Source organism: Penicillium samsonianum (genome assembly GCF_028829775.1).
Source record: "Penicillium samsonianum strain IBT 33392 chromosome Unknown utg000010l_segment0_segment0, whole genome shotgun sequence".
NCBI classification, from domain to species: Eukaryota; Fungi; Ascomycota; class Eurotiomycetes; order Eurotiales; family Aspergillaceae; genus Penicillium; species Penicillium samsonianum.
This window is the reverse complement of record NW_026643268.1, coordinates 577,593-601,876: the sequence shown is the minus strand read 5'-3', so window position 1 is coordinate 601,876 and position 24,284 is coordinate 577,593. Positions and strand designations below refer to the sequence as shown.

Genomic DNA, 24,284 nt, shown 5'->3' with positions numbered 1-24,284 from the left:
GAGCACTGCAGCAGAATGAAATAATGGCTTTTTGTCTCTGGGTCGTGCGCCTGCTATTTATACGGCGCCCTGAGGTTTCCTCTGAGACATTCTCCCTGAAATCGTTGACCGTGGTGAACAAAGATAGCGACATCCTCATTGATGATTTCATGAGGGAAATATTAATCTTGATGTATCGGAAATATGACAATAATCTGGTTTGCATCCACGACTCACCAGTCCTTGACGAATGACTATTTGGTGATGTTGGAGATCTTTATGGTTGACTAACTGGATCATATCCGGTAAACTCAACATTCAACGTTGAATAGCTCATATGAGCCATGAAGGGCGTCCATGGCTCCGCATTTATATTAGCGTGCCAACTGTTGATTAAGTTCAGGCAGAATGTTGAGGTCGGCATGTCCAAAGATGAGATATGCGATCCGTTGAACCTTAAGAAACCTGCCTGTGGTTTAAGCAAGCATTCGTGAATGGTAGTCAACGGTGGATTGAGATCATCAATCCAATGGAAAAATCTTGAGGCATATGATGAGAAGCTTGTCAGCGCGATTTTTCTTTTTTAGGTTGACGGATCCCAAGAAAGCTGAAGAGATGGGCTTTTCTTCTAGAAAAGACATACAGTACATTTATGGTCTTTAACAATATCCTACTTATATTTCCACAAGCCCCCTACAATGGTTATATGAGTAGTACTTAGGAACTATATCAAAGATGACTGAGCGTGATGACACCAGTCACGGCATGTAAAAACGGATCAAGGAACGTTTCGTTTCCGCCCAAGGGCCATCAGGAACCATATCATGAGGGAACTTACCATCATCAGCCATGGCGTATCGATCAGCCCCGGCCTTTAACAACTCGCCCGCTGCTTCCCACGTCTCTTCTCTGGCGACAATCCTATGCAATGGCGTGAATCCAAGCATATCCCGAGAGTTCACATCGGCCCCGTATTGAATGAGAAGTTCGACAATCTTGTGGACATTCCGTGCTTCGGCAGCAAAATGCAGGGGGGATTTGCCATTCTTGTCTCTCGAATTGGCACAGCTCCCATGTTCGAGTAGAATCTTTGTTGACTCAATAGACCCCATGCGCACAGCCAAGGAAAGAGGCGTCAGCCCATCCATGTTTCGAAATTGAACATCGGCTCCAAGCGACAGAAGGGTTTGAATACATTCCATGCCTTGTCGGGTATAAAAGTTCCTGATAGCATTGAAAATTGGAGTTTCACTATGCTTGCCGCCGGCCCAATTTACATCCGCGCCATTTTCGACAAGCCAGAACAACATACTAGGACACCGGCTCAATGACGAAACAGCTAAATGGAGAACTGTTTCTCCATTGGCATCTCTAGCCATAATACTGGCACCACATTCAACAAGAGCTTGCGCCTGTTTAATGGCGCTCTGGGAGATGGCATGGAGTAGAGGCGTCTTCTGAGCGTGGTTCCTAGCATCGATCTCAGCCCCATGTAGAAATAGTGTTAGAATGATGCTTTTTCTGCCATTCCCGGGAATGCGGGGATTTGTTGCAGCGTAGAAAAGTGCGCTCCACCCTTTCCAGTACTGATGCATGTTTTTGAAGTTCGGATTGGCGCCAAGGTGTAATAGCAGGCGCACAGCACGTGTGCATGAATGGCCAGCTGCTGCTTGAAGTGGCGTTCTTCCCATGTCGTCTTGGGACTCCATTTGAATACCAGAGTCTATAAGGATCTTTATAATTCCGGGAGTGGTGTTCTTAGAAGCCGCGATGTGCACGAGGGTCATTCCAGTCCGACGGTCCAAGATGTGTATATCAGCCCCATGCTTCAAAAGCAATACCACTTTGGACTCCTGGTTTGACCGGACAGCCTCCAGTAATGGAGCATGCTTGTCAAACACAACGGCATCGGCCATGGCACCGTGTTCCAAGAGCAACTTGGTGATCGCCACGTCGCTACGACCCTTTGTCGCCAAAACCAAGGGTCTTCTAGATCGGGCATCGGCCACATCTGGTAAAGCCCCACTCTCTAACAGGATTTGTACAACACTGATATGCTTGTTATTGACAGCCTCCAGAAGAGCTGTCGACTGTGCTCGATTCGGCGATCGAAGATTAAGATTCGCACCTGCACGCAGCATATTCCGCACTCCCAGTTCGTCCCCACGGCTGGCGTACCACAAAAGGGCTGATCCACCATCAGAGCGGATATTATTTTGGTAGAGCTCATTGGTCAGGAGGTGGTAGAACTTTTGGCTAGTCCGGAGGAAACTGAGGAGGTCTTTTGGCGAATTCAAATGGCTTGAAATGAGCAAAGCCAGTTCCGGTGGTAGAGAGAGAAGAGACATCGCGAGATGCTTGGACAAATGGCTGAGCTGTCACTCAATAGAATGAGGAAAGGGATTCAAAATTTGCTTGAACTAAGCGGATCAAAAGCGGTTAGCCATTGTGTACCAGGAGATAGGAAAACTAAGCAGAATAAAAAGCAGATTAGAATTCAGTCGATGCTTATTATATATGTGATAAGAGCGATTAGGTCGCCGCCTGTGGTCCGATCAGGTGGTGTTGAGGTGTTGAAAAGGTGGCCGTAATAATCGTTATCCCAGTTGAACACTTCCAATAGCCCCTTCCATGAAAGTCGGGACTTGATTTCCTATAAGAAATTAATGTCATCAAGCCTGGTCAGCACCTTTGATTTTCATACAATGCCGATATACAACCGAATATTTTTGGATGTCTTTGGGTATTTGCGGGCAAAAGCAATCCTTTTCCGTTTGTGAGGCTGCCCGAAGACAAAGAATAATGGTTGTTTTACCCGATATGATGGCCTTGGATGTGAGTAACGGCTGGGCATCTTGGGTGATGGCGTTGAACTGTTAATAAGATTAACGTTTGTTGCAAAGTCAACGATAGGAACCCGAGCCCAGTTCTCAGGACAACCATGTGAACCAGTTGAACAACCAAAGGCCAGGATCTGGTTCCTCGTCGATCGCCACCCACCTCGCGAGATTGCAACGCTACTATCACATTCTGCTGGTACCCTGGTCGCACGCAGACAATGATTCCATGGATTCCGTGATTTATAACCATTAATTCGCTCCGGCACATGGAAATTTGTTTGTGAAACTCCAGTCCGATTTATTTTTTAGTTGCTCTCCCACCCAAGAGACCCATCGTCTTCTCAATTTTTCCAGGATGGCACGTCCAAGGCGTCAAAGTCGGCGCCAGCGACAAGGAACATTCCATGTACAGGTGCCAAAGCTGCCGGAAGACCAATCTTTGACAGCCAAGGATATTCCGCGCCGCTGCCAATCGTGTGAAGTGCGATCGCATCCAAGTGCCTCTATGCAGTGGAATCAGAATGATACAGCGGCCATCAAACAAGGCCAGCCCGAGACTAGCACTGTTTCTCTCACAGTAAGTCGGTATATGGCAGGAGGCACTTCGACCAGATCTTCTTGGCTATCTCAGCCTGTGAGTAAGCGGTAAGAACTCACGACCAGTCTTCCCAATTTGGAAGTTGTTACTAACGCACTGCTCTCAGACTGGTAAAACAATTGATTGAATGTTGCCGAGGGAACATCGATACCATCTTCAGTAAGTTCAAGCTACAAATTTAGGAGCGCGCCGACTAATCTACGGGCTCGAACAACAGTCTTACAAGGTCTAAACTCACTTCTCGGAGTTCCAATGACAAAGATCCCTTTCCGCGCACAAAATCTTATTCTCCAAGCCATACAGCGACATCTCGAATTCGATGCATTTCAATTCGTTCAAAAATGGCTCTTGGAGGAGTCTCTCATGGTTGGGTGGACATGCCCAGAGGAACTAGAGCTACACAGGCTTTTCAAATTCTTGGTGGAACATCGGGACAAGATACGGTGTAGCTCTTGCCGTCAAGCCGCTATTACTATACAAAAATGGCAAAGATTGGTTTCTGGCATCCGCCACGCTGCTGTCCACCGTCTTTCACAGGATCGTGAATCTCTTCTCCACATGACCCGTGTCGCCATTGAATTCTCTCTCTGTATCGGTGGACTTTCGAGCGTACAGAAGCTTCGCCGTCTATTGAAGTTCCTGGAAGATAGACTCCCAAAGTCAGAGCGCCGTCGAGCGCAGTCAAGACGAAAGTTCAAACACCAAGCTTCTTTGCCATGACTGCGCCTCGAAGGTCTGAAAGACCGATTTCTGTTGCTGCCGAAACACACCCAGAAAGTTCTTCACCGGATTGAAGCAATGTACAACTTGGAAGTGGAATGGTTCCTGCAAGCTGAAATTAGATGACATCTACTCACTGGTTCAAATCTCTTGATGTCGAAATACAACGTGTTGTTTCTGTGTATCTACCAATACACAGATGTGAAATGATTCGTTAAGTGGTCGAAAATACTGCGCTTGAATGCGGATCGACCATTGGAATCCCAGCGGCGGCTCAAGGGACAGCGGATCAAGGAGACTTGGATTTGTGGCCCAAGGAAGAAATCAGAATGATCTGTTAGGGTCCAGCACAGACCGCGTGACGCCAGCACCGCTTCCGTACCGGCCTAAAAGAGCACGGTCGTCATCCTGGAGGTGGGACTATGTGCATGGTGTCTGTGCCGCCAGGAAGCTGAGATACCGGCGAAGAGAGCGTACACTTTAGCAGCATTTCATCGGCTGGAGTGCTACATTGCGATGTCGAAGGAACAGTGGCCAACTATCTTGATGAAGTAGTCCCGGTGCATATTACCATTATATTGCTTTCTGTACTGTGCTAACAGACGTGGCATGGGCATTGGAAAATCATATATAATGTAGTTAAAAGGGATGTAGAATTCATATCTCAAATTCAATACATCAAGAATGGAATAAAGAAGACAAAAAGTAATCCCTTTGAGTGTTTGTGACTTCTCGGAGAAAAATATTGATGTAAATGACAAAGTGTACTTGCCTAGAAATGACAAGCGTGATAGTTGAGGTGACTTCAAGAATGATAACTCAAGCCACAATCGGATGATAATCATCACAGAGCTTGAAGATGACTGCTAAAATATGCATGTCCAACAAGAGATCTAGATGAATTCCCTAACAAAGGAGGGGTGGAGGTGAGGAGAACATTACAAGAGAACCAAATGGGCGCCGAACAATGTCGATAAGACAATCATCAAGCTAAGGGTAGCGGGGATGCTCAATTGCAGGGGCTTGAGGCCAGCAGCAGCACCTTCAGAGGTGGTTGCGGAGGCAGCGCTACCGCCCCTCGTGGCAGCGGCGACCTCGCCAGAGCCCTGCGTTGCGGTGCCGGATGACTTGGTGCCAGCGTTCTGAGAGCCCTCACCGCTGAAGCCAACACCCTTTCCAGCACCCTGAGTAAGGTATTTCTTCGCAGGTAATGGTATGGCAGGGAGACCGTTATCGGGGACATTCCAGTTGGGCTTCTGCATCTTAGGGCAGCCGGATGCACCTCCAGTGGAATTGTACCCGCCGTCGCCCTTGGGGTTGTCAGTCTTATCAAAGGCAGACTTGAGAGCATCGTAGTCCTTCAGATGTGTAACATCGTCACCGTCGATCTTGACCAGGCCCCACTTGTTGCCTTCCTCAGAATACTCGTAGACGATACCGCCGGAGTAGACGGCGGTCATATCAGTAGAGTAGAGGGCGCTGACCTCCTCGAATTTACGGGTATTGGTGTTGCAGCCGTACTCGGAGATGAAAAGAGGAATGCCGTAGCCGGTGAAGTTTTTGACCTTCTGATCCCAGCCTGAAGTAGTGAAAGAGGAAGGGTCACACCAGGAGTAGTCGTTGAATGCGAAAAAGTCGGATCGCTCATCATCAGTGCCGCAGTTCATATACTCAGCCATCTCCAGACGGTTGGTATCGATATCGGTGGCAGAATAACCAACGGGGACGTGACGGAGGTTGCGAGAACGGAGGTACGTCCGTAGGTCACGGGTGACGGCCTTTATGTACGGAGCAGCCTCGGAGGTGGGACCGTCGTTGATGACCTCGTTACCCGAGAAAAAGGCCAAGGTGTTGTCGTATTTAGCAAACATCTCCACGGTGGCGAAGATGTACTGGAGGTAGACGTCGTTGTAGGAGACTTCGGGATCGGCACGGTTGATAGAGTACTTAGGGGTGTTGACGTCGAGAACTAGGTAAATTCCAGCCTCAGCTAGGGCTTTCATGCACTCGTCGTGGTCTTTAGAGTTATCGACGTGGTAGACACGAATGGTGTTCAAGCCTAGTTCCTTGAAAGTCTTGATATCACGCTTGCAGTTGTCGGCATCAGCGATAGAATCATGAAGCTTGGAGGAACCACCAGGCTGATAGTCGACACCACGGATGTAAAAGCGATCATCGCCCTTGAAGAAGGCATTGCCCTTGACGGTGATGGGAACAATACTGCTGTCGCGGTCCTTGATGTTTGGAGCCTCACTGAAGACGGTGGAAGCACCCAGAAGGATGGCCATGGCCATGGAGGCTACGGAAACCTTCATAATGCCTTTGTTTGTGGAGCAAAATGATGAAATCGATGAAAAGAGTGATGGAAATCTGATGATATGAACGAGAGTCGGCAGATGCGCTAAAAGGACTATTGAAAGAATGAATGAAGGAGAAAGATATAGTGGAAGGGATGAAGAGTTATATGGAGAGCCAGGATCGGTCCAATTGACGATTGGGGAGGCCCACTGGGCTGTCCTACGCTCAGTACATTGGTCCCGTACTGGATTGCTTCATGATAAAGAATGATCACTATGTTTCTCTTGGTCAGCCTTTACGATTATAAATGTGTGTGCCTTCGGGCATTCTGTACGACCCCCATTATAGATTACCTTATCTAGTGACACGCACAGTCTGTACCTTCATAAGTAGATCCAAGTAGATTACTGACTTCACATCAGCAACAAAGCCCTAGGGTGGAAGTATTGGCTTGGTAAGGGCGTATCCCTGTCTAGGCATAAAATGTGTCGGGCGAACGCGCCATAAGGGTCTTCTAGGTTCACAGGGATCCCGCAGGAGAAACACCACTTGTATGGTCCGATCCTGGAATTGTACGCTTCATTGGCTGTTTCACCATTTTCATAATCACGAAGCCCCACACTCACCCCACTTACGGACACTAACGGGGAGCATAAAAGGGTCTTTCTATATTTAGCCGGCCCTCGCTAATTAATGTTTCTATCCTTAATCGGCTTAAGAAATCTCGAACAAAAAAATAAAAATATGCTTAACACAATTTTGCTTTTTTTTTAAACAAGAAACATTCCAAATGACCAACGTGCGGATTGCCATGAAGAGTAGTATTCTAACTAGATCACTAGCGAACGGCGATAGCGGGACTCTTAATCGCTGTTTTACAAGGGATAATCTCCATCGATGGTTAAGAAAGAGTTGGCATTAAGAAAATAATAAGCGAGATGATTGTGTACAATGCTAGGCACTAATTGGCTGCGCGTATAGGTGGATCTCAGCTGCCCCGTCCGTCCTTCACACTTAGAGCTATGACACTCAGGATCAGAAGATAGTGAACAAGTCAATTTTCTGGGCCTTCAACTTTCCAGTGTACTTACAGATACTTCTTAATAGTCGTATAGAAGTCGTGTCCTACATTTCCTTATTATTGGCGCCACTTCCTAGGATACGATGACTATTTGCCCTTTACCAATTTGGCGCCTTCGAAAACAAGGAGTAATTATTTTTTTTCAAAAAGTACTGGACGCGTAATCAATTCCTGTAACAACAATTAGGAGCCATCTTATTTGGTATGAGCAGTATTCGAAATCGGCGTCTGATGATGCCACGACGCACTGATCAAAACCTGCAGATGGTAGAGATGTTCGCAAACAGGCATCGCTTTCTTAACCCACTTACAATGTCACCTACGAAACGCCGAGCGATATCTATTTAGCTTCTTTCCTAATAAGGAATTTGGCTATTTACATGAGGCAGCGATATCGCGCAGGCTGCTGCCGATGTGGTGTTATTGAGGCCAGCTCTATCCGGGATTATTACTATGATGGATACGAGCAAAGTGTCTATACGGCGCAGCAAAATTAAATTCGGTTAGAGCTAAATTCACAACACATAATGACCACTCGTAGCCAAGATATCTAATAACGAGTCATAGTAATAAAATCAGAGCAATAATATGATCGACAAGTTATAGCATTACCTGCGCCGAATCTTCTTACCACGGCGAGCATTCGGATCTCCATCTACTCCATCCAAGTGTCCCACGCCAATCACGGAGCTCAGAACTTCACTCACTAGGCTACTACAAGGCTCTTCAGGAAAGTAGTCTTTTCTCGGTGGTTCATTCGGTATTTCACACTTCTCACAATCCTGAGAACTATCCTCATGAGCCTCGAGTTGATGGTTGATCTCCACTGTGCTGGCTTTCCGCTCCCACTTAGCATGTGCTCTTTGGAATGGATCGTGTAGGTTCACTCCGAAGGCACGGCTCTTATAGTGGAACCAATCTTCAATGGCATTGTTTTATATCCTGGACAGAGTGAAGAATCCCGAACCACTTACTGAAGAGGAAATATGCGGTTGGTCTACGTCACATGCTGTTCTTGAACAGAAAGTTCAATCTCAATACCTCCGCCAGGTGCTTGCCTCATCTGCCGAGTGCTCAATGCTAAAATATCCCGAGCTTTCGAGGTTGGCCCGAAGCTCGCGGAACTTGCTGGCTTTCGCTTTTCTTTCGAACAAGATGTCAATCTCCAAATAGCTCAAGCCAAAGGTCTCAGGCAGCCTCCAGTAACACCAGATAAGACACAGCGCTGTCGTGCCAGCGAAGAAGAAACAGGACTTTCCCTTCCAGTTCCACGCCGTGGGGCTGAGCATACGTGGGGTGATCCAATTGATGAGGATCCCAGCTAAGTTGTAGGCCGTCCGAGCCATAACAACTGTTTTTACACGAAGCCGAGTCGATGGGATTTCTGCGACCAGAACATAGCACACAGGTCCGATGGTCATGTCGTACACGAATGTCAGAATCAACAGCAGGGACCCAAGAGTCCATAGCTGGCCACGGGATGTTGGAAGAGCGCCGACAACGCCGCCAATCAATAGAATGGTTAGTAGAGCTGATAGACCGCAGAGATACAGCCTACGACGTCCGAAACGCGATAGGAGCGACCAGGAAATCGCAGCGCTAACTATGGCTATCCCGTAGATGCCAAGGGAGAGGTTGGAGGCGTTGGCGGCGCTAAACCCAGCCTGCTGATAAAATGTTGACGCCCAACCCACCAAGCTGGTTCCGCATACCTGCTATGTGATCCAAACCATACAGGCGATCTTGGTTCGTCGGCGATCCACCCCCTTGAAGGCGTCTAAATATGACATGCCCCCATCGTCTTCTTTCAAACATTTTTCAATCTCGTTGGTATGCTTCATCATAGCGATTATCTGGTCGACATTGATTTTGTACTTTCTGGTCAACCTCGCCAATGACCTTTTGGCATCACATTCTCGTCTGTGACGGATAAGCCACCAGGGGGATTCTGGGGCGAACATGACCGCGATCAAAATGGGGAAACAAATCACCCATTGAAGTGCAAAGGGGACCCGATCCGACCACTGGGAAGTGTTGCCGACAAATGTCCTCATTATCCCTGTAACCAAAAGCTGGCCCAAAACCCAGCACAGGTTGACATTGCTGAGTAGGTAAGCACGTAGCTTTACAGGCATCACTTCAGCTGCGTATGTGGTTGATAACGTCTGAAAAATGCCCCATGGGATCCCACACACGATTTGTGCTGCTAACAACATCCGAATGTTCACCGCAAAAAATGATAAAGGAATGCTGAACATGAGGAAGGTCAATGCAGAGACGATGGTCCAGCGATACCCGATTTGATCGGCGAGATAGCCATTCACAAGGAGCCCGACTATCTCCCCAGCCTCTGCGGCAGTTGATAAAGCAAATTGCCACGTTGAGGAGATTTGATACCCGGAGCCTGGAGAGGGTGTTCCGTATTTTTGCTTGAATGCCGGGGAAGTAAAAAAGTTAAAGATAAGAAGGGTATCAAATACTTCCATGATCAGGGTGGAGGACAAAATACACGACCAGGCTATGGCCTTGGGGTACAAGCGGCATCCGCCAATAAAGGTCAGTTTCTGTTCTGCTTGAGTGGCCGCCCTAGCTGGAGAGTCGAGTGGACGCAATTCAGGCAATACCGTCGCGAGATTGCCAATGAGGATGGCCGTATCAGTTCGGCTGAGGGTGGTGCTATTCGAGCTGCCTTGCTCGGCGTGTGAAATTGACGGGAAGGAGGTCGTTTTGCTCAGGGTATCGTTTCCTTGAGTCATGTTTGTAATATATCCCAGATTGTGCGAGGGGTGCACCTCAGAGGAGCTAGGAGAGCCTGTGGTACAATTCAGACAACTCTCTTTAGAAGGCTGCATTATGACTGTTCAATGCACCGACGAGTCGTGTTATGCTTTGGGCCAAAGTCGTTGTCGGAGGATGCGTTGGGAGGAGAGCTCAATCGACTTGTTTGCGATTTTTCAAACCAATCAAGACCAAAGTGCCGGAACGCTAAAAGATTGGAGCTAAGAGGCTATATTTTCAGAAGAGATTTCGCAGCGAACGTGTTCCCCGTATTCAATGTTCATTAAAATATTTCCCGCCACGCCCAGAGCAAACCCAACAACTTCCAGGTCCACGACCTTGGATTGTGCGAGCCGCACATCTTTCGAATCGAAATTCGGGAACTGGCTTGGTTAACCATCAGATGCACAATCTGTGGCGTTACGATAGATGGGCTAGACTGACCGTTGAAACACCTTGGTTTCGAATAGTCTTGCCGAGGAAAACCTTAATCTTTGCGAACCACTGCACCATCTTTAACTGGCCACAGGGTTACTTTCCTTTCTTACCGCATCTGATCTCTGCTAATACATTCTTGGAATATAAGTTGCTAACCAGGTATTCAGGAGCCCAAAAACATGGCTAGCTTCGTAGAGGTACGAGGCTACATCCTTTTTAATGAGCAAAGTGCCAGTTCTTTCAGGGACGTATTGTTCTACACTTTTGAAATACTTTCATGATGCAGGGCCTTTACAAAGTGAGTTGTAATCGACGTGTGCAAACGTGCTCCCTCATAAAGTTATTTTTTCAACGCAATATGGCCTTCTCTCGAAGCAAAGTCCTGCTGTTGGAAAAGGAGTTAGCGGATCACGTGACAATGAAGAACGGCCCCAATAAATCATCCCAAGCTGATATGACCAGAAAGGAAGCAAATTACAAGGAAGGTGAATGTGACTCCACGGAAAGCACTAATAGCAAGGTAAATTACCAAGTGCTGACCAAAAAGCCATTATTTAGAACCGCCCAAGTCGACTTCCGCAACACCCGAAACGAAAAAGGGAGATCATGAACACGATAGTCTCAAAATCTACCGTGAAGGGCCTAATACCGAGAGTGGCGAATTGGATCCTAAATCCAAATCGGAGGAAGTGAAACGCCATAACAAATTTGTTGCCGATCATCATGAAAAGCTTTAAATGTGTCTGACTTACGGCGACTTTCTTAACCTTTCATTACCATCATATCACTCCTTCACTGGGCGCCTGATTTTTAGAGGTCAACGGGGCTAGATATTGAATTGAGTTTGGAGACGAGGGATTTGTGAAAGAAACCGAACGGACGTCTATTACAGATTCCAATAGCGGCGTTTTAACTGCAGATTCCCTTAATTTACCCCCCCACCAGCTCGTATGCCCTTCTACTTTTTATGCTTTTTTCCATGTTAATAAAATTTGCTTATCTGTTTATTTACAAAACTTACCAACATCTCGTCACTCTTTATTTTAAAGGTTACTCTTAGGATCTATACTACATGCACAAAAAAAATCATCAAGATAGACCTCTTCCGCCTCGGAAGTCTGGCCTCCCATACGTAGAACGCGTAGGTGGTCCAGCTACGAGAAGAGCGAGTCGTCCTCCCCTTCTCTCAGGTAGATCCAGATGGGTGATCGGAGTCAATGCCAATAGACTGCTGCTGCCATGGGTTTCTTCGCAGCCAAAACATCTTCCGTTCATTGGAATCTCAGCTTACTGACTGCACAGAGACGATGTACTAACCTGAAATGTTGTGAATTTTACAGGTGTAAAATTATATAGGAAGATTGCTCCTGTTTGTTTCTTCAGCCCTTTCTCCGAAAATCGGAATTCTCTCATTTCTGTGGCAGAAGTACATAATTAAAATTGCATGACCTTGGATGCACGACCTGGGTGGCGCGTCTTCGGCTGCGCATGAAGACATAGCCACGCCTTGTCGATTTCAGCTCCAGCAGGTATATGGGAAGGGTTCGCAACTCAGACGCATTCGAGACTTCCGAATGGAGTCACCGCAAACTGCCAGATATCTCTGTAACCAGCTAGGGCCTGTTCGTAAGACCTGACTAAAATATTCCATAATTTAAGTTATTATTCGTTTGTTAACTATTGCAGGCTAGAAACCAGGCGCAGATCTTTGCAGAAACTCTCAAGCGGCTTCCAGTATTATGCCGTGCATCGTCGAAGTTGTTGTGATATGAGGCTGGTGCAGATCAGGAACAAAGCTGCACTTTGGACTTAATTCCCGAGATGTCTATACGAAGAAGCAAGTTGATTCGAAATCAACTTGGAGCTCATGCTGTATATATAGCCTCACGTATCCCCTCTGGAATAATAATTGATCATTCCTCTAAACTACAACAAAAGTATTTGCAAAACTCCGAACCAGGTCTGGACCCAGATATGTAAGATCGAGGATTTAATGCGGTGGAATTTACGTCGCTTAACGTTCCGGCAGCTCATTTAGAACAAATGTAGCCCAAATCTGACTTGACTGAAAATAGGAAGAAGAGTCTAGATTTACTTCGTTTCGGCTGTATCTATAAATGCTTAGCTTTTCGAGATCCAGTTTCAGATCCCTAAGCTATCGCATGCCAACGTCTCCCAAATTGTTGATTATTGCAAGGTAACGGTAGGTATCAAACACAGCATGATTAGCGCAAGGCGGCAGGTCGGAATGCTGAAACAGCGGCGTTCCTGCCAACTGCGATTAGATTTGAATCGACGCGCGTCGTTACGATCGTCTCAGCCAAGGAAGAAGCTGCCAGCAGAATTCAAAGTCGATATTGTCCTGATTGGTGAATGATGAAGCCGTTGAATTGTACAAGATGTCCTGCGCACTTGCTATTGTAGTCTGGTATGGAAGATGTTAAGCTTCCACTCATAGCGTTAAGTGGGTCAAGCTCTTTGGCTTCCCGGAGAGAGATATTGAGGGCGAAGCTTTGCATTGGGCTTATTCTCGTGCCCCGGAGCCTGACTCTCACGATTATGGTAAAGGGAGATCCTTGTTGCAATGTAGGTGGAGGTTCATGCTCAAGGGTGATGGAATGCTCGAAATGGGTTGTCGCACTCTTCCCATTGCGACTTTCCATGATGGTTGCGTTGCTCTTTACTGGGTAAATGACGAACCGAAGAATGAACAACAAATTGGCAGGAGCCACCCTCATTGGTTTACTAAACTTACAACTAAAAATTTGCTTTTTTTTTCTATAATGGGCATGATCATGTTCAAACCCCTGCTGGTCTTACAGTCACACAGTTGGAATTTGACGTGCATGTTTGGCTATCTGTCAAAAATACACATACTTTTTCTTCTAGGATAGACCTAAAGTGGGGGAGGGGGACACATTGCAGAGGCATTATATGACCTGTCTGAGGCTTCATAGCTAATTTCCATACCTCGATGGTAAATTTGGTAAATTTGAGATGGTATGCGCTCGTCGAATACATACATATAATAGTGCTTCGGTCGATTTATTGCGAGACCACTTTTGACGGCCTCACATTCCGGCAAACCCAATTCCAATCCCTTGTCACTAGTTGTGGGTGGGAGATATGGGCACGACAATGCTGATCTCCTACTGCTCCCCCAATTACCCCGAGGCTGCTCCGGCCTTCCCGTCCCTTATTGATCACATTAGTTTCTTTCGATTCATTTTCAATAATGCCGCTGCTTTAGCATATTGACAACGCTGGTCTTTTTTTTATATCTTTTTTTACAGCCCCTGAAATTGGTTTGTTTGTTCCTTAAAAGCCCGAGAGCCTATGTGATAACACTATTGAGTCTCATTTGGAGGGACAGTATATAGGTGATCAGTGAATTGGAAGCGTGAGTCTTAGATCGGTGCATAACAGTCCATGTCCTCAGCAGAACGGTCAGTCGTTAGCTCACAGAAGAAGCATGGGATCTGCAGTTTTGACCGCCAGGAGGAGAGAAAGCGAAGCCCGCGTCGGGGAGAAGAAAGGGGCGTTCCGAAGGGTTAACTCAGGTATGCAGCTTGTTCGTGTGTTAAACGCCACAAATTTCAGGGTCAAGTTCGCTCTGGTTGCTTTACAAGCCCATAGCCTATTCCAAATCTTCTTTGATCAGATACAAACGCATAATCCCTCAGCGCCAATCAAATATTGAAAAGTAATCGTGCCTTTTCATCATCAAATTTCCAACCTAGACGCTTCTATCGTCAACCTCGCCGAATATTTCACAGGTTATCACTATACAATTTTAGAGATTGCTGGTATCTGGAACGTTGACCACATAAATCGCTCTTTTTTTGTGAGGCTGACCGCCAAGTCGCAATCTATTTGCTTTCGGCTTCAATCAAACTGCTATGCTCGACTAACGGCAGATAAGCTCTCTTAGGATTTCATTGAATCGTATACCATCGAGGCGGACGGCCGAAACTCTAGACACCATGGGAGGTGGTTCGAACACAACTGATACGAAGCGCATTATATTGGGGTATCACCGGATATCTGTCGCATGCGGTCAGTGTCGTCCTCAAACCATCATGGACACCATTCCTTTTCCCTGGCATTGTCATTGTGTGTGGGGGGAAACTGCCGATTAAGTCATCTGGACTTAGCTTCGATGTAATTGCAAGTGGACTTACACAGTTTTGTAGTGCACTGCCGGCGACGGAAGATCCGGTGTCTGATCGCAGCAGACCATACACAGAGACGTTGTCAGAACTGTGTTCGACTGCAGAAGGATTGCCGGTTTTACCGGGTCAATCGAAATCTCTCAGCGGAGAAAAAAGGCGCCCTTAGCCCGAAGCTAGGGACGAGTTTCTCGGAACATTCGGTTACGATACCGCCAACCAGCCTGAGCCCCGAAGCCATGGACATGTTGTATTCATGTGCCCCATTCCCTTTGAAGGCATTCTCGTCTCATCAGAACACTCCTGCGGGCTACCCCTCGATGAACTTCAAGACAGGTAAGTCGGACTATTCGCGTTGCGCCAAACAGGTATTCTAGTTCATTGGCTGAAATCTCGAGATTCGGCTAGATCAACCTTCCGGATTCTCAAAGCATCCGGCAATTGGCACAGGCGACCCTAGCAGCGGGATAACAACAATACCGGAAGCCAGGGTTCTAGCTACGATGGCTGTAGATCAGGCCCATATGACAACTACGCTAGATTCCTTGGATTTCGGGGCATTCCCATTAGCATCATCGCTCGATTTGTCATACCCTGGGGCGTGCCCAGTGGCAGGTGAGGCGCGACTTATGCACCTGGAGTCAGTTGTCTCGGGACCTGGCAGCGAACCCTGGCCAGCGCCCTTCTCGCCGCGGGCCATGAAATCCCCCAGACTGTTCGACATGAATATAAGTCTTCCAAACCAGTTCCAACCGTCGGTGCCTCTGGACCCCAATTGGTGGTCGAAGTACCCCGCTCAGTTTCTTTCACGTCAGAGTGAGACCTTGTAAAATATTTCTGACTCGTTCCTAATGATGTAGGTATTATTGGGTCCGTTTTGTACATGATTGAACCCGAGGCGGGCTTTACACGATGGAGTAAACACTTCGATGGTGATAAGCCAGAGCAGCTCACTCATGTTTTGATGGAAGCTGGTAGCACCTGAGAAAAGAGCAAGACGGTCTTCAGTTTCTTCACGGATTGCTATGTCCTACTTTTTTCGGCACAGGAATAGTATAATCGACTTCACAACTCGAGAAATTACCCCATGAAAATACTTATAAGTCCTGGTGTTTACGATGAGAACAGTGTAAAAGAGTCACCAGTTTGATTTTATTTGATTTCTTCACCGGATCACTCGAAATTACTCAATACGTTATGCACAAAAGATTTCGGATCAAGGGATAGCATCGTGGGCAGCACAGCTCATGACAGAAAGTCTAGCCGGTTGACGGACTCACCTGATAAGTACGAGGCATCGTCGACTTCGATAATGCTCGTTTTAACAGTTGACGGCTCCCTCGCGGCCACGGCGGCTACTCTAGCCAGTCGTGCTGCGGTCGAAGTAGAATGAGCATTTGCAAAACTCTCTTCTTCGGTCGTTTTCTACAGCTTCGCTGTCAGAAGCTTTTCGAGATTTTCAACGCACTGTCGATTTCCGAAGCACAGTCGCCTGTTCGCAGTGCCTGATATGCTGCTGTTTCACAAAGCTCATGAGCTAGTTCCAATTGCTTATTAGCAAGGTCAATGACTGACTTTTTCTGGGCTTTTTTGGAGCCAGACACTTATCATGGCGGATCCGATTCTCCCAATTGATGATTCACCAAACAGAGTGTTTTGTCCATTGTCTTTGGAAGAAAGCGCGTCTGTGCCATCGACATTTTCGCTCGTCGTATATTACTCCTGAAAACGCCAATACCCCGGACGAGCTCTTCAAGCACCTTTTGTGTATGGCTGTCATACTCGATGATGACCTTGTGTCGTTGTTCACTGGAGCGAAGGGCTCATTCCGGCCGATAGGTAGGTCTTCTTCCGCGCGTCGCTTGCGACCAGAGCATTGAGTTGAGTCCATTAAGCCCTTTGCCTTCGCGATACTTTTGTCGAATTTGGAGGTATTTCGTCTCTGGTCGATCCACACGACCTCGTTGGGTTGCACGGGTCGCACGGAGTGGTTCGTAGGATATCGCAGCCTGAGAGATTTCTGTCGGTGAAAGGCTTCAGAGTATTCGGTATAATAGGCAGACGTGTGAGCAGCGAGGTCCGTCATGCGGCTGATCAACGCTGGTAGATTGAATGAAAGGTAATAGAAAGCTTCCACCGTATCCATCTGAATTAATGACTCAGTAGGTCCAAGGCCGTCCGTAAAGCTCCAAGCCCCGAGGACGAGAGACATCGGGAATGATTCAGAGAAGCATTTCAAAATTCTCTGCATCTTGACTCATGATTTCCACTCAGAAGAGCGGGGATATTGGCGGATGTGATCCATGCCCACAAAAAACCCCAGCTTGCATGGCGATCAATGCTCAAGGCTGGGGGTAAAGTCAGAGGGTTAAGGAGGATCAGGAAGGGATTGACATATTTATTTGGAATTGTGGGGACATCTGGGTCTTTTACTACTCAATGAATTCTAATGTGTACCTGCAAACAAAACAAACACAGCTGAAATATTCTTGTAACCGTGCCAAGCCCACCAACACACTACACGTATAGTGTTGGTGGGCTTGGCACGGTTATGTAACGAACGGTACTATATGCATGTGGGTCCCGCAGATCATATCACCATACATCCTGTACGCTTCATGTATATCCCTGACACAGTTTCCAACTCAATACAAAATTGGCTTTGGGAATACATGGGTGGCTGTTGCACTCCTGGGACCCTCCTTCTGGGTTCTAGAGTCAATTTTCTTCGTCTGGGGTTTGAGGAAAGTCTTCACACGATACCTTCACTGGACCTGCACACAATATCGAGTCATTCGATCACTCGCAGAAGGCTTAACTATGGCCCCAGGAACCGTGATCGAGGCTCCAGGAGTTAACAAAGCTGTCCATAGGAACATGACTTTGGTTACTCGAGGCGGAGGTACAAGACCAAAGAAGTTACGTCGGGTTTCCTTGGGGCTATGTGGCTGCTAGAAGCTGCTTGTATGCTCCCAGAAACCGCACTAAAGTATCCGGGAGCAAGAGAGCTCCCGGGGCCAAGATGTGCGTTCCTGGCGCGGATAATGCCGTCAATAGGAACATGGCTAATTTTCTGCTAATGGGAATGGAGAGTCCTATAAGTTACGTGCGATTTCCTGGGGCTATGTGATTCCTGGAAGACTCACACGTTTCCAAATTCGGCTTTTTGAAGTCTTTACAAACATCAAGGTTGATGGATACTTGCGCAGGGCAGATCGTCAACCATTACTGATCTTTTGTATCGAGCCACACAAAGATGTGCATTAACGTGGAAATACTGCTCCACATCGGCCATGATCGGTTGGATTGTCAGATCAAGAGATGAACATGCTTTGATTACAATGATGGGATTCAATTGGTAAATTGTCTTAGCAACTCTGTAGTAAAGTCCATTGCACGACCATATCATTCGAATCTCTCTCATGTTTTTGGGTTCCACCTCCCGCCCTCACTCTTCGAAAAACCATCACAAAATTATGCGATTGTTTTTATATGAAATCCTCCTTGTCTCATTGTTTCCTGTTTGACTTGAATTGGAGAATGCTGTTTAAAAAACGCATCTGAAGCAGCGCCCCAGCATTAATCCTACAAGAAACAAAGTCATATGAAGTAATTTACAGGAAACCGCCCTGTGGCAAAATCACGCGGTATTGACGACTGATTCCTGTTTCCATGGACGAGGTTTTGGCACCTCGGGAAACAATTTCGATAGCGTGACTTTGTTCTTGATCCACACCAGCCTCATCTCGCAAAACGAACCACTGGTCGGTGGCATTGATTTTAACCTTTCTGTGCTCTCAGATGAACATACGGGATTAGATTCTCGTGCGGCCAGGTGCTCAAGTCTGTCAGATACAGACAAAAGAAGCCAGAATTGAAGCGTGAAATATTGATGCAATCAGTGAGCATAGGTGCATCAACGAATGCCCCGACACAATATGGGGCTTGCTTGAACGTTGACTCAGCATTTGAATAGACCCACGGGAGTAGAACCACCCTCCGATGCCATTGCCCAGAGCCAAGAAGATATAAGATGCCGTCAGTCGAGACATGCTCGAGAAAACAGCGTTGTAGAGCGAGACGCTGCATAAAGCCAATGCTCCAAACACCCCAATGACCAGCACCCGTTCTCTCTTATCCCTTGGCCAGGTTATCAAATAGGTGGCACAGACCACCCCGGCCAGTGTGATTCCCAGAATGACTGAAGTGATTTTCCCACTACCAGTTTTCTCTAATAGCAAGACCGATACGGACGTCCCCCATATGTGCAAAATAATTCCGATGTGGTCCAACAGGAAGAAGAAAGAAGAGAGCTGCTTCCTCGAGTCAAGCAAGTAATGGCAAAAAGCAGAAGTGCCAGAACAAAAGAGGTTGGATAACTGAGAAACCAATGCTGTGATCGCATTGCTTGTTGATGAAGAGCACCGAATTATATGGAAAATAAAGCAAAGCAGAATTCCGCTGCCGCAGAAATGGACTTTTGGGTCGACAGAGCCATTATTGTGGACGGGCTTATATAGTAATGCATGTCGGGGCTTCGAATCGCAACGGCTAGCTTCCATATCGACAAATCAAATGATCATTGGGGATTTTATGTTACTCTGGACAGGTGGTGGTTTGAAATAGACGGGACAGGATTTCTTGAAACAGGTCGTAGAGCTTGTGCAAAGAAAGTCTTCCTCGGATGACAGGTTTTTATTACTTGATCATCCAGAAATATTGAGGTCCTCAACTTTGGCACTCGTTTAGAAAAGGAAAACTGTTTACCTAAAACCTGAGGCGAGCAGACGCGAAAATGTGAACATATTTATGCTCGGTGCGGTGTGTTGAAATAATAGGCCCATAATATTTCTTGAGAGAGGAAACATATATTATAAGGATGTGTTTGATAAAGGTGGCGTTGGCGGGCAATGACATTGATGTTGATGGTGTGATGATGGTGAAGGGGAGTGTTCAACGTCTCGCGGACGAAGGGCAAAGGTTTCCTCGCCATCTTACCCATACGATAGATGTATCAATATACATCATCTATAGTCCGTGAGCTATTCCTTTTTCCTAACCTGGTAACTCGGTGGAATTGGCACACAGTCTCCAGTTCGATAGAATTAGTCAGATCAATGAGAAATCTTTTTGAGATTGGCAGGTGTATCACTAGGAATTCTGGGAACACCGTTTCTTTTCCTACTGAATATCCGAGTAGTGGTTTGAGGCTTTGGATTGATGCCTCAGAAACAGTGAGGCTTGTGCAAATTGAAACCGGACAACATGCTGTGATGAGTGTACCCATCCTTGTATCACGATCACACGGGCATTCAACGGCCGTTAATGGCTGGCCAAATTGTCTCGGGTCCACAAGGTCATAGATCTGAACACTTGGGAATGAGTCTCTCACCAGGAGGCTTAATCAAAAGTCCCTCGACTAACGTGTTGACCAATATCAGAATGATCAAATGGAGAAACTAAAATATTACAGTCAATTTGATGGTTGTACCATCTGGAGATTGTTGTGGAAGATTGTGCAACTTCGGCGTGTCTTTGGATCCTGGACTACCTGACTGTCTCTTGGCAGTTCGGTCAAAAATATAGATTGGGTGAGACATCATGCTCGAGAGTTTATCATAGAATGACCCACACAGAGGTTGTTATTTGCAACAATATCCCACCAGGCCTGATTTCAACCGCGCATTAGACCACACTTATGTAGTTATCAACTTATCATCGAGCTACCACGTGATCTCATCAGCGTATCTTATCTAGACCTCGCCAAAGTCCATATGACCCATCGATGGACAAGTCCAAACCCGCCCATGGACCAGTTTGGACACTCCTCTGGTGTCCAGTGGGCGGGTCGAGGGGCACCCAGTCCGCCCACCTGGACGCCCTGGACAGTCCAATGGGTCAAAAGTGGGACACTGTAATATGCATAGAGTTATGTAGAATTTGCTGCATTCAATCGTATCTAGGTTACGCCTGCAGATAAATTCTTGCAGCAGCCATTGTATTTGTGTGCGTATTCTTTTGCCTATTCTAGATTGTGGAATTGTCTCTTAATATACATCATATCCCCTTAGATGTTTAGAAGGTCTACGGACCCTCCCTGATGAGCGCTTTAGGGAGTGATCCCTTGGTAAGGGGTGCTCACCATCATCATCATCACCCGATTCTCTGGTAGTTTCTAAAACCTCTTCTCCATCGCTAGAAGAACCCTGTAAGGGTTCCAAATGCTCCCGGCCAGAGGTAAGCTAAATTGCCACATCGGCATTGATTCCAGCCTCCCTAGAATCAATCCGTGAATCCGCCTCATCATCACTGATAAGATCAAGGATTTCTTTGGGATTCTGGGCATCTTTCTCTTCGTCCGCGGTCTCTCTCTCCTCCCTCGAGAAGGATTGCCTAGAGGTTTCTTGCTCCTCCTCCCCGAGGTCAAACTTAGTTGCACACATATACATCACCAGGTCCTGTATTGTGGTAGGCTTCAGTGACCCTCGACAATAATGACAGATATCCCGAGCAGAGTTGAACAGTCGCTCAACGCCCGCACCTGTTGCTGGGATAGAAAGAACATCTCGTGCAACACTTGCGAGCATCGGAAATTCATGCTGATGGCCTTTCCAGAAGGAACATGGGTCAATTGGAGTAGTGCCTAGATGATCTAGTTTAGCCATATTCACTATAGAAACAAACCGAGTTAAGACATACCACTCTCAAGATACTTTTCAACCTCATTACTGTGGCGAGGTACTGGTTTTCGGTTCGAACCGACCTGCGCGATGAGTGCTGCAAGCTTTGAGCCCTGGTCCAATGGTGTCTGGTTATTTGAGAATGCTTGGCTATTGGATAGCCGCTCTTGATAGGGTCGAACATAGCCTTTAAGACTTTGTCGATATCTCAGACGATGCGAAGTTATTCTCTGCCCATTCGCAACGCGAAAAGAATTGCAGTTTATGCTGTGGTGCAAGTATTGTACCGATCGCGTAAAGATCACCATGGGCTGTAGTAGTGCTACCATAATAAGCTGCAAGCTTTTCCTTTCCTGCCTGAATTGCACAAAGAATTGATTGCTTCCAAGGGACCCTCTTTTGTTAAAGTTGTTGTATCGATTTTACAAGATGTTCAAAAAGAGTGTGGTAAATCTCGAAAACGATATGAACAGTCACTTCCTTAGTTTGGCAGAGAATAGTGGTAAATTGGAAAAAAGGTTGGGTCAAACATAGCAGGTAGTCAATTCGTCGCCATTCTTCCCGATCTAACGTGAACTGCGTATACTGTTTTTCAGAGCATTATCTGTTGAACACTAGCTGTAATCTCTTTGCACGTCGAAGCATAAGAAAAGTGGAATTCCAGCGGGTTTTGACACCCTGGATTGGCAAAAGCTTTGAGCCTTTAATCTGGAGACTTCGAAATGTATCACGACGCTGAGGGCTAGCGTTGATAAAAACCGCTAGGCCACGAACCTAATAAATTTATTAGTGTTAAAACTTGTGAGACATTTCGCTTCTAACCTTGCTAAAAGTACAAATTATACCCTTCCTTTGACTAGCACGGAGTGATTGGGACTGGTTTTCAGACCATTCTCTCTGTGTAGCCTCATTGACTGGTTCGAGCTACATATAACCGAGAAGGCCCTTGAGACTCAGTTGAATAACATGGGCAATACATGGAACTCGGATGTTCGGTGTTGTATTGCTGAGAGTAAGCGTCTCCAATTGCTCATGCACTCTTCCTACCAATATTTGATTGTTTGAAGCGTTATCTGTTGTCACAGCCAACACCCGTTCAACCAATTCATATCACTGAAGAACCCCAAAAAGAACGGTACCAAGATTAACGCCAGTTTGGGATCCATGGAGTGGTTCAAACCCAAGGAGAAGCTCACGACATTTCCATTTATCATCAATAAAGTAGCCAGTGATAGCCATAAATGCTTGTTGAAAAGGAGAGGTCCAGCAATCTAGAGCAATAGACATTTTGGCCTCGGCCGGTAGCTTCTTGAGTACACTTTGGTGTCTTTCCTGAACAGTATCTCGAAGCCGGCGCTGGATTGTCTTTGCCGAAGGAAACTCAAGAGGCACAGGGGACGACTGGGCTCGCTGGAGTAACCTCTGGAATAATGGGTTTTCGATGATCAGAAAAGGGAGTCGTAGACCAGTAATAGCTGTGAAGATATCTTTTTGCCATAGTTCCTTTGTAAAAGACTCGCCTTTCTCGCGGGCTGGATGATCACGCGCCTATTGATAAACGATAGACATTAATATCAAGGCAATCTACCTTTTAGCTTCAAGTATATTCCTTACCTGGCGGGTAGAAAGGTCTTGAAGATAGCTGTTGCCGGCAGTCCGATTGCTGAGTCTTTGGCATTTCTCTCCTCTGAGATGTCTTGCCATTGGGGTAGTTCCATTCAACTTGCGGCTTGGATGATCAAGGCGCTGACCGCATTTTTGGCATACTATCTTTGGATCTCCAGTCGCAGTATGAGCTACCTGCTCAAAGCTTTTCCACGCCTCTGAATAACTCCGAGATCGATCCCAGAAGCTCTTATTCCTTTCACGAAGCTCGTTTCCGTGGATAGTCTGAATCCACCAGAAGATAAAATCTCCTTGCTCATTTCAGAGTAAACAATCCAGTCGTTTCCGAATCGCTCAAGGGAGGAAGAGATCATAGGATGTACTGGTTTGGAGGCTGGGGTTGATTCAATGGTTTGCTGACTGGACTGTAGGTCGGAGGGAAAGAGGTCTAGACCGTAGCTACCGTGGAAAGACGACGAGGAGAGGTCAGTATCTTGAGACATGATCCAAGAGTACGGGATCTTTAGGGAAAATAGAAGAGGAAAGTCTCCCTGAAACTCATGGAGTAGGGTTATTCGCCTCTTATGACCGTTTGTCTACCTGAAAAGATAAGATCTGATAGATCGCGCATGAACGCTATGGCCTCCAACTTCTATGAATTGCGATTGGATATGGTGGTGGAGACATGCATATTTAGCGTGGGCGGACTTTGAACTGTCCAGAGTCCGCCCAAATACCCTGAAAATTTGCTTGAAGGACATGCCCCCCTTCTACATTATTATTTTATAGAGGGCGTCTCATCAAGTCACGTGGTACTGCTATTCCATGTTTTCTAGTCTTTACTCTACATGAATAAACGATATTATCAACCTCTGGTTCATATTAATGGTAGATATACCCAGTTTGATTAATGGACTAGATGTGTATTCAGTTTTCCTTAGGTATTTAACTGACACCCGGAATCACTAAATATTGGTAGGAACTAGGAATGAAATGAATATGAGGTGCACTCAAAAGATATATATTTCTCTCACTAGAATAGCTTCAAGTCACAGGAAACTGTATACACACCAAATAGTCGCAAATAAGAGAGAAGAT

At 46.5% G+C, this 24,284-nt stretch overlaps 8 protein-coding genes across 8 annotated transcripts; 3 read left to right on the top strand and 5 right to left on the bottom strand.

The window, feature by feature from the left end:
- Positions 1 to 737: 737 nt before the first annotated feature.
- On the bottom strand, positions 738 to 2,327 carry N7471_013794 (uncharacterized protein; the record flags this gene model as incomplete). Its single annotated transcript, XM_057286512.1, has 1 exon — positions 738 to 2,327. One exon carries the CDS (start codon positions 2,325 to 2,327, stop codon positions 738 to 740), a length of 1,590 nt encoding a protein of 529 aa, XP_057128991.1.
- Positions 2,328 to 3,174: 847 nt separating this feature from the next.
- On the top strand, positions 3,175 to 4,137 carry N7471_013793 (uncharacterized protein; the record flags this gene model as incomplete). The annotated part of the gene is made up of 3 exons (XM_057286511.1): positions 3,175 to 3,464; positions 3,524 to 3,576; positions 3,635 to 4,137. The coding sequence occupies 3 exons, from the start codon at positions 3,175 to 3,177 to the stop codon at positions 4,135 to 4,137; spliced, it is 846 nt and encodes a 281-aa protein (XP_057128990.1).
- Positions 4,138 to 5,075: 938 nt separating this feature from the next.
- Positions 5,076 to 6,452, bottom strand: N7471_013792 (Glycoside hydrolase superfamily; the record flags this gene model as incomplete). The annotated part of the gene is made up of 1 exon (XM_057286510.1): positions 5,076 to 6,452. The coding sequence occupies one exon, from the start codon at positions 6,450 to 6,452 to the stop codon at positions 5,076 to 5,078; it is 1,377 nt and encodes a 458-aa protein (XP_057128989.1).
- Positions 6,453 to 8,550: 2,098 nt separating this feature from the next.
- On the bottom strand, positions 8,551 to 10,272 carry N7471_013791 (putative MFS sugar transporter; the record flags this gene model as incomplete). The annotated part of the gene is made up of 2 exons (XM_057286509.1): positions 8,551 to 9,180; positions 9,247 to 10,272. 2 exons carry the CDS (start codon positions 10,270 to 10,272, stop codon positions 8,551 to 8,553), a joined length of 1,656 nt encoding a protein of 551 aa, XP_057128988.1.
- An 818-nt stretch (positions 10,273 to 11,090) lies between these two features.
- On the top strand, positions 11,091 to 11,469 carry N7471_013790 (uncharacterized protein; the record flags this gene model as incomplete). Its single annotated transcript, XM_057286508.1, has 2 exons — positions 11,091 to 11,217; positions 11,291 to 11,469. The coding sequence occupies 2 exons, from the start codon at positions 11,091 to 11,093 to the stop codon at positions 11,467 to 11,469; spliced, it is 306 nt and encodes a 101-aa protein (XP_057128987.1).
- Positions 11,470 to 15,140: 3,671 nt separating this feature from the next.
- On the top strand, positions 15,141 to 15,731 carry N7471_013789 (transcriptional regulator family TF; the record flags this gene model as incomplete). The annotated part of the gene is made up of 2 exons (XM_057286507.1): positions 15,141 to 15,237; positions 15,310 to 15,731. 2 exons carry the CDS (start codon positions 15,141 to 15,143, stop codon positions 15,729 to 15,731), a joined length of 519 nt encoding a protein of 172 aa, XP_057128986.1.
- A 609-nt stretch (positions 15,732 to 16,340) lies between these two features.
- N7471_013788 (uncharacterized protein) lies at positions 16,341 to 17,113 on the bottom strand (the record flags this gene model as incomplete). The annotated part of the gene is made up of 2 exons (XM_057286506.1): positions 16,341 to 16,475; positions 16,550 to 17,113. 2 exons carry the CDS (start codon positions 17,111 to 17,113, stop codon positions 16,341 to 16,343), a joined length of 699 nt encoding a protein of 232 aa, XP_057128985.1.
- Positions 17,114 to 23,377: 6,264 nt separating this feature from the next.
- N7471_013787 (uncharacterized protein) lies at positions 23,378 to 23,689 on the bottom strand (the record flags this gene model as incomplete). The annotated part of the gene is made up of 1 exon (XM_057286505.1): positions 23,378 to 23,689. The coding sequence occupies one exon, from the start codon at positions 23,687 to 23,689 to the stop codon at positions 23,378 to 23,380; it is 312 nt and encodes a 103-aa protein (XP_057128984.1).
- Positions 23,690 to 24,284: the final 595 nt, after the last annotated feature.